General features: G+C 35.5%; 2 protein-coding genes across 4 annotated transcripts in view; one reads left to right on the top strand and one right to left on the bottom strand.

Annotated features, from left to right (window-relative positions):
• Positions 1–10,684, top strand: part of adgrg2a (adhesion G protein-coupled receptor G2a) — a 35,244-nt gene extending 24,560 nt beyond the window's left edge. Inside the window, exons 24-35 of the mRNA XM_073864244.1 lie at positions 1,065–1,221; positions 1,317–1,478; positions 1,551–1,670; positions 1,861–1,906; positions 2,002–2,111; positions 4,029–4,153; positions 5,750–6,021; positions 6,110–6,209; positions 6,561–6,844; positions 9,400–9,501; positions 9,601–9,736; positions 9,841–10,684. Of these exons, the coding sequence (XP_073720345.1) occupies positions 1,065–1,221; positions 1,317–1,478; positions 1,551–1,670; positions 1,861–1,906; positions 2,002–2,111; positions 4,029–4,153; positions 5,750–6,021; positions 6,110–6,209; positions 6,561–6,844; positions 9,400–9,501; positions 9,601–9,736; positions 9,841–9,940 (1,714 nt within the window). The 3' untranslated portion in view covers positions 9,941–10,684. The remainder of the gene's footprint in view (positions 1–1,064; positions 1,222–1,316; positions 1,479–1,550; positions 1,671–1,860; positions 1,907–2,001; positions 2,112–4,028; positions 4,154–5,749; positions 6,022–6,109; positions 6,210–6,560; positions 6,845–9,399; positions 9,502–9,600; positions 9,737–9,840) is intronic.
• LOC129426106 (gamma-aminobutyric acid receptor subunit rho-3) overlaps positions 10,634–12,042 on the bottom strand; it is a 72,754-nt gene continuing 71,345 nt past the window's right edge. For all 3 annotated transcript variants that reach the window (XM_055182295.2, XM_055182294.2, XM_055182296.2), the window contains exon 11: positions 10,634–11,130. In XM_055182295.2, the coding sequence (XP_055038270.1) occupies positions 10,846–11,130 (285 nt within the window). In that variant the 3' untranslated portion in view covers positions 10,634–10,845. The remainder of the gene's footprint in view (positions 11,131–12,042) is intronic.

Below are 12,042 nucleotides of genomic sequence, written 5' to 3'. Positions count from 1 at the left end.
TTGTTCTGCTAAACACCAAGGAATATATTTTAAGCAATGTTTCTAACTAAACAGTTTTGGAGCACCATTGCCTCCCATAGTATTTTGTTCCTACTATGGAAGTCAATGGTGCTTCTGTTTCCTGTGTGATTATAAATATCTGCCTTTGTGTTCAGCAGAACTGAGAAATGTATACAGGTTTATTATTTTTGGGTGAACTATCCCTTTAAAGGTGCAGTGTGTAAATTTTAGCGGCATCTAGTGGTGAGGTTGCGAATTGCAACCAACGGCTTAGTCCACGGCTCACCCCTCGCTTTTGAAACACATAGAAAAGCTGTGGTAGCCGCCAACGGACAAACATTTCATCTATGGAGACAACTTAGTAAAAAAATTGTCCTTTAAGGGCTTCTGTAGAGAACTGGCAGCACAAAATGGCGACTTTCAAGTAAGGGAACCCTTTGTGTATGTAGATAAAAAGGTCTCGTTCTAAGGTAATAAACTCATAACGGTTCATTATGTAAGGTCTTTATACACCCATGATTATATAGTTTTGTATATTATTTTGCATTTCAGTCAAAAGATCCTTCTAAAAATTACACACTGCACCTTTAAAGGGGACATATCATGAAAATCTGACATTTCCATGTTTAAGTGTAATAATTGGGTCCCCATTGCTTCTATCAACCTAGAAAAAGAACAACCCAGTAACTTAGTTTTGGTAAACCATTCTCTGCAAGCATGTGAAAAAATAGATAATTGAAATTTGGCTCCCCTTGTGATGTCAGAAGGGGATTATACCGCCCCTTAATCTGCACTATCCAACCATGGCACTGCCATTTAGTGCAGAGATCAGCTCATTTGCATTTAAAAGGACAAAAAAACGGGACAATTTTGCTCACAACTATAAAGTGGCAATTTTAACATACTATAATAAATTATCTATATGCTATTTTGAGCTAAAACTTCACATACATACTCTGGGGACACCAAAGATTTATTTGACATCTTAAAAAAGTCTTGTGAAATGTCCCCTTTAATAATTTTATAAACCACTGATGTGTTCCTTTGGCAATGGTGATTTTTAGATTAATCAAAGTCGTGGATAGTTTGGGTCTGAAACTGGTGATTCAAGACCAGACCGTAAACATGGCATTTGAATCACTTGCTTTGGCCGTTACCAAAGCCGATGGCACCAACTTCAAGACGACATCATTCGCAGTTGCAGATCCATTAAACCCACAGGTAATGACAGTTGAAACTTTTTTTGCAGCTGATTGACATTTTTTAAATGTTTTTGGAAGTCGGTGCTGGATGTTTTCGTGTTTCTGATAACGCAGGTGACGAAAGGATTTCAGAGAGAAGCAAGAGCCGTGGAAAGTTCCTCCCCTCTTGGCAAAATAACACTGCCAGCGTCCCTTACAGAAAATCTTTCTCCAGGGGAGCAGAAGATGGCCTCCAGAATCCAGTTCACTTTCTTTCAGAAAAGCACATTTTTTCAGGTAAAATGAAGTCAGAGTCGACTTTAGATTTGAAACTACATTATTCAAGCGTTATGTTCTTTATCTTTACAGGATAAAAAGACTCAACATATTTTGAACAGCCACGTTCTGGGCTCGAGTGTGGCTAACCTTTCCATCAAAAACCTGAAGGAGAACGTTGTGTTCACTCTGAGAAATACGCAACCTGTTGCGGTGTGTATTTACATTGTTACATTACCTGTCATTGTACACTTAAAGGAGTAGTCCACTTTAAAAATGGGGTCCATTGACTTTTCATAGTAGGACATAAAAATACTATGGTAAGTCAATGGGCCCCATCTTTAAAGTGGACTACTCCTTTAAACCGGTTTGATTACTAACTCTCTTCACTCATCTGCCACAGGGGAACTATGTAGCTTCTTGTGTGTTTTGGGACTTTGAAACGAATGGTAAGATTAGATTCCTCTCTGTTATTAGGCTCAAAAGAAATGTGGAATTTCTGTATAAGAGGTGAAGTGACTATGACGTGTTTTGGGTTTTCCAGGAGGTTCCGGAGGTTGGAATTCCGACGGCTGTTTTCTTGTCAAAAATAGCAGTACTGAGAACGAGACTGTCTGCAGCTGTAATCACCTGACCAGTTTTGCAGTGCTATTAGTAAGTACACTTACAATCAAAACATTTCATAGAAATGTTCAATCACCATTTCAAAAGCAATGACTAAACTAAGCACTGACAAACCTGTTATCTAAATGCAAAAATAGTATTTGAAAATACAGTAGTGGCCAAAAGGAATGCCCAATTTTAACAATTGCATTAAAAGTTTTGCATGCTTGTTGCATTGCTGTGTTTGGAGTATAAACCAGTGGCGGCTCGTGACTGCTCACCCGAGGGGCGCTAATTCAAAATAGGTGTTCGGAGTGTCATGTTTGTTGCTTGGGTTTTCAAAATATGTGTTTGTTGTGTCATGTGAACCATGTGCATCACGTGTTTTGTCAAAATAAGTGCCTGCTGCACACATGTCAAAACCGTTTATGATAAAAGAGATGCTCATGTTCACAAAATACATGCAACAGTAAAAATACAAAATACACGCAAGACACTCCCTTAAAAACTCCCGTAAACTTTGATTACGCATGAGATTATGCGAGTATCTGGCAAACGCGAGCGTCTCTTTTATCATAAACCCTTTAGTCTACAGCAGGCACTTATTTTGACAAGACACATAATGCACACAGGATCTCTTGACGAAAAAAGAAACCACACACATGACGGGCTACATACATGTTCTGACAAACTTCGCATCGAGCGCCCTTGAAAAAGAAGTCACCGGCCGCTGGTATAAACTAAAGCTCAACTTTAAGATTTTAAGGAGGATTTGCAAAACATTGTTTGGTTTATAAAGACATAGCCCAGGGCAATGACTACAAAATATTACAACAAATAACATCACTTTTGGCCACTACAGCATTTTATATTTGTTAATGTACATAGTTTTTCTTTATAAAATACAACAAATGTGACCCTGGACCACAAAATCAACCTTAAGCAGTACGGGTATATAAAATACATTGTATGGGTCAAAATGATCAGTTGCACTACAAAAAAAAACGTTCTTAGTATTGATGTCTTGTTTTCAGTAGAAATATCTAAATATTCTTAAATCAATATATATATATATATATATATTTTTTTTTTAATGAGCAAAATGAGTCTTAAAAAAAAACATTTCATTCAAGTGAATTTGTGCTTACACTGCAAAAAAAAAAAGATTTTCAAGGAACAAAAATCTTAGTATTTGTTTTCAGTAAAAATATCTAAACATTCTTAAATAAAGATGCTTTTTCTTGATGAACAAAACGACCCAAGAAAATAAGTCTAGTTCTTAGACCAAAATTATCAAATTTAAGTGATTTTGTGCATAAAACAAGCAAAAAAAAAATCTGCCAATGGGGTAAGCAAAAAAATCTTGAACATTTTTCTTAAACACTAAATTCAAGAAACATTCGAGAAAAATTTGCTTACCCCATTAGCAATTTTTTTTTGCTTGTTTTATGCACAAAATCACTTAAATTTGATATTTTTAGTCTAAAAACTAGACTTATTTTCTTGGGTCGTTTTGCTCATCAAGAAAATACATCTTGATTTAAGAATATTTAAATATTTGTACTGAAAACAAGACAACAATACTAAGTAAGAAAGCATTTTTTGCAGTGTCTTCAGCTATCAGATGATGTATAAATAAATCTCAATAAAAAACTGACCCTTATGACTTGTTTTGTGGTCCAGGGTCACAAATAATGATGTCATATCATGCAACATTTCACTGATTCATCATTTTCAGTATTTTAAAGTTTTCTTGCTGCTTCTATGACTATTACAAGTCACTCCTGCAATTTTAACAAAACTTACTTGTATACCCAAACTGGATTACGTTAACATGGTGACATGCTTTCAGTTTGCAAGGACTAGAATAGGACTGATCTTCTGTCACATGCATTGTTATATACAGTACAGTAGTGCTTTACCTACATCCTGTTAAATATGCTGTTCCGATTTGTTTTGTCATTGAAGGACATTGGCCGGCATCAAATGACAGACCGTGTGCAGGCCACAATCCTTACCTTTATCACTTTCATCGGCTGTGGAATCTCTGCTATCTTTATTGCAGTTACTTTGCTCACTTACCTCGGGTTCGAGTAAGTCTTCCTCAATGAAACTGACATATCTTTAATACTTTAAAAAAAGAATATCAGACATATATTACAAAAAGTGTAAGACAGTGATTACCCAACCCTGTTTCTGGAGGCACACAACACTACTGTACATATTTTCCAACTCTTACCTATTCAAACCAGTCATTTTAAAGAAGTCACGCCATATTTGCAACAACTTTAGGTCTTGTTAGAACAAGACGAACAAGACTCGTTGATTCTGCGCAAAGTCTCTCTTCCAGAGCATTCCGATTGACGATTGGCTGTTATTACTGGGAGGCAGGACTAGAGTGGCCATTCTGAACATTGCGATTTCCACTAATAATATCAATAGCATGGACGCATCTTGTTAATATTAAATATCTTTGTTCAAACACACATGAATCCACTCATCAGCTCATTCTGCAAAATATTCTTGTTGCACTTAAATGTTTAAGTTTAAACAACTCGTTTCAACTTCAAGCTTGAAGTTGCTATAAATTATAAAAATATAGTTGGAATAACTTGAGCCCGTTCAACTTTAGTTTTTAACTCTTTCCCCACCATTGAGATTTATCTCATCAATCAGGAAAAAACATTTCCCTGCCAATGACGCTTTCCTGATGAGTTTTTATGGCAATCTGTAATTCCGCTATTATCCACTAGATAGCGATCTTACCTAACTTATAAAAAAAATTAAGCAAAAACTAAAAATTTTAAAACGAATTTAAAATTAATTTTAAATAATTTAAAACATTTTAAACTGCATGTATGTTTTGATCATCATTCAGAATCTGGTCTCTAACAAAATTCCTTTACAAAAATTCAATTATTTCAGCTTTTTGCTCGAAATTATGTATTTTTGAAGAACCCTGCACATATTTGAGGTTAAAAAAAAGAGAACAAATTAAGATAATTTAAAAGTTTTTTTTCTCCGTTTTGTTTGTTTTGAAAGCAGAGGGTCTGTTCATTCATTTGATATATTGTATGTTTATATATTTATAGAAGAAATTGTTTCTGGAAGGCATTTTGTAAAACTTTTGTGAAAATTACAAAAAAAATGCTGGCAGGCAACTTTTTTAAAAAAAAAGGCTGGTGGGGAATGAGTTAATTTAGGTGAAGTTGTTAAAACTTAAAAATTTAAGTGCAACAAGGAATTTTTTACAGTGACTCAAAGATGGGAAATAGTGGGGTCAGATGCAGGAGACATCCAAAATGTGCACTGTCGGGGTGCCTCCAGGAACAGGGTTGGAAATTGTGGGTGTAACGCTTGGTTAAATAAACATTTAATAGGTAAATCAAATTTGAATTAGTAAATAAATAGTATACCTAATAATAAATTAGTAAATTACCAAAACATAAATACATATTTTAAAGCATTTTATTTTTTAGGCTTTTTAGGTTATTGTTTGTAAGTATTGCTGGACTTATCCCAAAATTTCATGTGTGTATGTATCGATTTTGCACCAAAAAAATAGCAAATTAACCAAATTACTTTCCTAAAATGAAATTAATTGAATTATGGATCTATTGTAATTTATAGTATACCAAAATTATACTATAAATAAATAAATAAATATGTTATATTCTCTTTATCCACAGAAAAATCCGCCGTGACATTCCCTCCAAGATCTTGATTCATCTGTGTTTTGCTCTGCTCTTTCTGAATCTGGTCTTCCTGGTGGACTCATGGCTGGCTCTGTTTCCAAATGCCGTTGGCCTGTGCATTTCTACAGGATTTTTCCTGCACTACTTCCTGTTGGTCTCTTTCACTTGGATGGGTCTCGAGGCTCTGCATATGTACATGGCCATCGTCAAGGTCTTCAACAACTTTATGACCAGATACATGCTCAAGATGTCCTTGGTGGGCTGGGGTGAGTTCATCTGATTGAATTAGTCGATGTGGCTTCTGACTGGAGACAAGATGTTGATTTAATTCACTGACGTGTTGCATTATTGCAGGACTCCCATTAATTGTTGTTATCATTGTGATCGCGATAAGCAAGGACCACTATGGCCTTGTACATTATGGAAAATACGTGGATGGAACTACAGATGATTTGTAAGTATTTCAATATTAATGCCGTAACTTTATAATAAGATCTTATTCTTAAACATTAGGTAATTTATGCATTCTGTGTGAGTTATTCTGTTGAACACAAATGTTTGATAAATGATGACACAGATGACGGCACCCATTGACTTCCATAGTATTTGTTTCTCCTACTATTTAAGTCAATGTGTGCTAACCACTGTGTGGTTTCCATCAGTTATCAAAATATCTTATTTTGTTTTTAACGGTGTAAAGAAACTCATACAGGTTGAGTTAATGATGACCGAATTTGCATTTTTGGACGAACTATGCCTTTAATTAAATGGATAATCATCATTTGTACACTTTACTCTTTTTTAGCTGTTGGATTAAGAATGACTACGTGTTCTACATAACCGTGGTGTCATACTTCTGTGTGATATTCGTGTGGAACCTGTCCATGTTTGTGGTTGTAATGGTGCAACTGATACGAATCAAGAAGCAAAATCCCCACAATAATCAGTACCGGAGTGGAATGCAGGAACTTCGGAGCGTCGCGGGACTCACTTTTCTGCTGGGTCTTACCTGGGGCTTTAGCTTCTTCGCCTGGGGACCCGTCTACTTGGCTTTTTCATACCTGTTTACCATCTTCAATTCCCTTCAAGGTGAGACATTTGAAAATGAAACTAATATAATTGACATTAATCCATTACTCTTATTCAGTTCCAAGTATAATTTTCGGAAAGATTTGCATAAGGTTGTTTCTGTAGAGATTGGCGCTGGTAGCACCAATGTGTGGGAATGCAGAAATTGATAAAATGTCAATCTTGAATGCACTCTTACCATTGACTGTATAAAACATGGACGTAGTGTCCATGACCTCACACGTAGGTTTCTGAAGAGCATTTGTGAAGGCCAAAGTTTGCCGAACCTACCGCTGCCATCTTGGCAGAACTTCACTCTCGAATAACCAAAAATAGGCAGTGGGTGGAGCTGAGGTGCCTGGTTGCTGAAACCACGCCCACCTACCTCGACGGTAGTGACAGCAGCGGCAATTCACCTGTCACACCTGCCAAGTGGCCACGCTCTTAAATATGCATAACTTTAATATGAAATGAAAATGAAAAACTAATTTCTTATCTGTGAGCTATATTATTTTTAAAAAATTAATGTGCCCTAATACTCTTTAATCAAAAACAAAAATCTCCTCCCCTCTACAAAACGATCTCTCATTACTTCCCGACATATGGCATAGCAGGTGGGCGGGGTCCGGGAGATGATCGCTGTTATTAGCAATTAGCAACACGACCCAACTTCAAACGATCCAGTCAGATCTCAATAGACAAACTAGATAGTAAAGTTTGAAGACAAACTTTAAGTTGGCTTGAAAAAGCCTGGCCTGAAAGTTTAAAACAGCTAGCATGATTTAACATGAAGCAAACATAAGCTAGCATGATTTAGCATGAAGTTAGCATGATATAACATGAAGCTAACATCATAATTTAACATGAAGCTAACATGATGTAGCATGAAGCTAGCATGAAGTAATTATGATTTAGCATGAAGCTAACATGATTTAACATGGATTAACATGAAGTTAACATGATGCTAACATGAATTAGCATGAGGCTAGCATGATGCTAACATGAATTAACATGATGCTAACATGAATTAGCATGAAGCTACCATGATGCTAACATGAAGCTACCATGATGCTAACATAAATTAGCATGAAGCTACCATGATGCTTACATGAATTAGCATGAAGCTAACATGAATTAGCATGAAGCTGCATGATGCTAACATGAATTAGCATGATGCTAACATGAATTAGCATGATGCTAACATGAATTAGCATGGAGCTAGCATGATGCTAACATGAATTAGGATGAAGTTAGCGTGATGCTAACTTGAATTAACATGAAGTTAACATGATGCTAACATGAATTAGCATAAAGCTAACATGATGCTAACATGAATTAGCATGAAGCTAGCATGATGCTAACATGAATTAGCATGAAGCTAACATGATGCTAACATTAATTAGCATGAAGCTACCATGATGCTTACATGAATTAGCATGAAGCTAACATGAATTAGCATGAAGCTGCATGATGCTAACATGAATTAGCATGAAGCTGCATGATGCTAACATTAATTAACATGAAGCTAGCATGATGCTAACATGAATTAGAATGAAGCTAACATGATGCTAACATGAATTAACATGAAGCTAGCATGATGCTAACATTAATTAGCATGAAGCTAACATGATGCTAACATTAATTAGCATGAAGCTAACATGATGCTAACATTAATTAGCATGAAGCTAGCATGATGCTAACATTAATTAACATGAAGCTACCATGGTGTTAACATGAATTAGCATGAAGCTACCATGATGCTAACATGGATTAGCTTGAAGCTACCATGATGCTTACATGAATTAGCATGAAGCTAACATGATGCTAACATGAATTAGCATGAAGCTAGCATGATGATAACATGAATTAGCATGAAGCTAGCATGATGCTAACATGAATTAGCATGAAGCTAGCATAATGCTAACATGAATAAGCATGAAGCTAGCATGATTTAACATAAAGCTAGCATGATTTAGCATGAAGCTAACATGATTTATCATGAAGCTAACATGATTTAACATAAAGCTAGCATGATTTAAAAGGAAGCTAGCATGATTCAGCATGAAGTAAACACGATTAAAAGACCCAACCCACATCTCTACGATGTTCTGATGCAGAGATATAAGGCTATGGGATATGTTGCTACGGTGCCCAAAATGGTTGCTAGGGGCATGGCTTAATAGCTCTGGGACGATCCTAAGAGACTGATTGGATGCCTGAATGAAATGGGCCCACCCCCTTGTCTCTAAGGCACTGTAAAGTGAAGATATCCCATCTGAAACGTTTTTATTTCCTTACATGGGCATAATTTCTGCCCTATTATAAGTCTATGGGGAAATTTGGGGGCCTCGTACACCCCAGAGGTACAGCTTACACCCCATTGTGGGGTATGTTCTTACAGAGCCTCTTCAAATGTGGCAAGTTTATGTGAAATCTTCCTTCTGAGCTATGACTCGTCAAAGTTTGTCACAATGTTAGTCTATGGGAATTTTCGGCAGCTTTTTCGCCACTGTAACTATCATGTAAATACAGTAAATATCCATGTTCATTTCTCACTTTTTCTTTCATTCTCACAGGTTTCTTTATCTTTGTGTTCCACTGCGCTCTAAAGGAAAACGTCCGTAAACAGTGGAGAATGTACCTCTGTTGTGGGTGCTTACGATTGCCTGAAAATTCAGGTATTCTTTCCAAACTTAAAACTTCATGTTACTGTTACTAGATATTGTTATGGATGTTATACTGGACTTTGCTAAAATCTCTGAATTATTTGTCTGTAGACTGGAGTCGGACATTGACAAATAAAGGAAAGAAATCTTCAGTTTCCACAGCAGTCTTTACTGATTCTGATGTTCACAGCGCCCCTCGCAGCTCAGTGAGCAGTGATGAATCACTGCCGCCGTATAATGGCATCGGTCAGATTCTATGAAAGTGCTCGCCATTTAAAATCCAAAAATGAGTATGCATCTTGTTTGATTATAAAAGTAACTTTTTCTTTAAAAAAAAAATATCATTACATGCTCACCGATGGAAGATAATTTGATCATTGCTGAAGAAACAAACGATGTAATCAACAACGAGATCAACAGTCATCTTCGATCACGACTCAGACCTGCGTAGTGTATGCTAGAGAATTGGTGATGGAAAACATTTTAAAATTGAGCCAAGCTGCTCGGTACTATTCATAGGAGGATAGCAAGAGCAAGGACTTATGGGATACGATGCTTAAAAAATCCCATATTGCTGGGAAGTGTGGAAACATTATTGGATCCCACTTCTGCAACTTTAAGGTTTTTTTTAAAGGACTCCTATATAATTTCAAAACAGTATTAAACGCCTCGTTTTCTTGCTTTTCAAAAACACACATTTACAATGAGATCTTATTTTAATGCATCTAAAATTCAAATGAGCGTATGAAGGACTATGTGTAAAATGAGAGTATTTCATAACTTTCTTATCTTTATTTCTGACTTTAAACCTGTATGAAACTAGCAAAAATGTTGAAGTGTAGTTGTTTTGGTGTAGTTCTTTGTAGTTCTCAGCACACATGAAGAAAGTAGGGAAAATGTGCTTATGTTATTTGAAAAAAAAAACATATTTCTAAAATCAAATTTGTTTAGTACTGTATGAAGTAATAGTCACTTTATTTACTGTAACTTATTCACTAGAAGGATTTATATATATTGGTAGGTATATGTTATATATGTCTTATATGTTTTTGTAAATTACATTTTTATTTTAGCCAATCACCTGTATGTACTGTAGGTTATATGATTTTCTGAATGCTAATGCATATAAGCTGAGAATCTGAGATTCTTACATAAATAATTTATTAAACATTTTCATTCATTCATTTAAAAATAAGTCATGATGGACTGTGTGCATGTGTGTAGATACTTACAAATACAGAAATGTTTTTCCACTTATACAGTACAGTATAACTTATTTTGGCAATGTAATCTTGCGTTCAACTGCAACGTTTGACAGTGTACCAAAAAGCTCTTTTTGGATGTTGTTTCTCTCAGTCAAGAGTAGATGCTCCAGTAGATGATATTGAAGAAAACGTATGCCAGAGGAAAGAATATTCTGGAGTATGAGTCTATCTTGTAACTGTTGCTCATGATATGATTGACGCTTTGGCGAATGGATCTTCGGCGATGGAGGCGTGTGCCCGGTACGCTGGAGTTCAGGGAGGACACGCACGGGTCTATGTTCAGATCAGACAGTGGAGAGAAAGAGCTGAGCTCAATGTCTGTGTCGTGAAAACAGCCATCAAACGCCATGGCTTGAGAGGCATCGTATTCTGACAACTGCAACACAGACAAAAAAAATCACTCAAATTTTTCTGTCCACTAGAGGAAGCCAGATGAAAATACTGCAGTATACTTTAGTATTTACTAGTAAAAATCACAGTGGTTCTCAAACGTTTTTGGCGTGCAGCACCGCTTGTATACAGTGCATCTCCTCATGCCCCCCAAAGAAAATGTATGACATAAAACATTCCAAAATAAAAATTTGAATTTAACAAAACATTAAATAATCCTAAGCAGCATTATTTTTCTAAGGTTCAATTACACAGAATTTTTGATAAATTAAAGCATTTTATATAATGTTATTAAACTGGGGCCCCCTAACACCATCTCGGGGCCATGGCCCCCAGTTTGAGAACCTCTGTATTAGTGTTTTTAAACATTACTATAGTAAATATTAAAGTATACTACACTTTATCAATAGTTATGTAATATAATATTGAATACAAATACACATTAACAAAGTGCAGTTATTACTATAATGTACTACAGTATGATACAACTTGCTACACACTGCAAAAAATGACTTGTCTTGTTTTCAGTAGAAATATCTAAAAATTATTAAATCAAGATGTTTTTCTTGATGAGCAAAATGACCTAAGAAAATAAGTCTAGTTTTTAAACAAAATGCATCAAATTTAAGTGAATTTGTGGATAAAACAACGCAAAAAATGTTGAACTTTTTTCTTAAACACTTAATTCAAGAAAAATTAGCTTACCCCATTGGAAGATTTTTTTTTGCTTGTTTTTTACCCACAAATCCACTTAAATTTGATACATTGTCTTAGGTCAGTTTGCTCATTAAGATTTAACACCTTGATTTAAGAATTTTTAAATATTTGTACTGAAAACAAGATAAAGTAAGAAAGTCATTTTTTTGCAGTGCAGTTTACTATAGTAAATACAAAAGTA

The sequence above is a fragment of the Misgurnus anguillicaudatus genome, chromosome 25 (assembly GCF_027580225.2).
Source record: "Misgurnus anguillicaudatus chromosome 25, ASM2758022v2, whole genome shotgun sequence".
Classification (NCBI taxonomy): domain Eukaryota; kingdom Metazoa; phylum Chordata; class Actinopteri; order Cypriniformes; family Cobitidae; genus Misgurnus; species Misgurnus anguillicaudatus.
The sequence above is the reverse complement of the archived record's forward strand: the minus strand, read 5'-3'. Positions and strand labels throughout refer to the sequence as shown.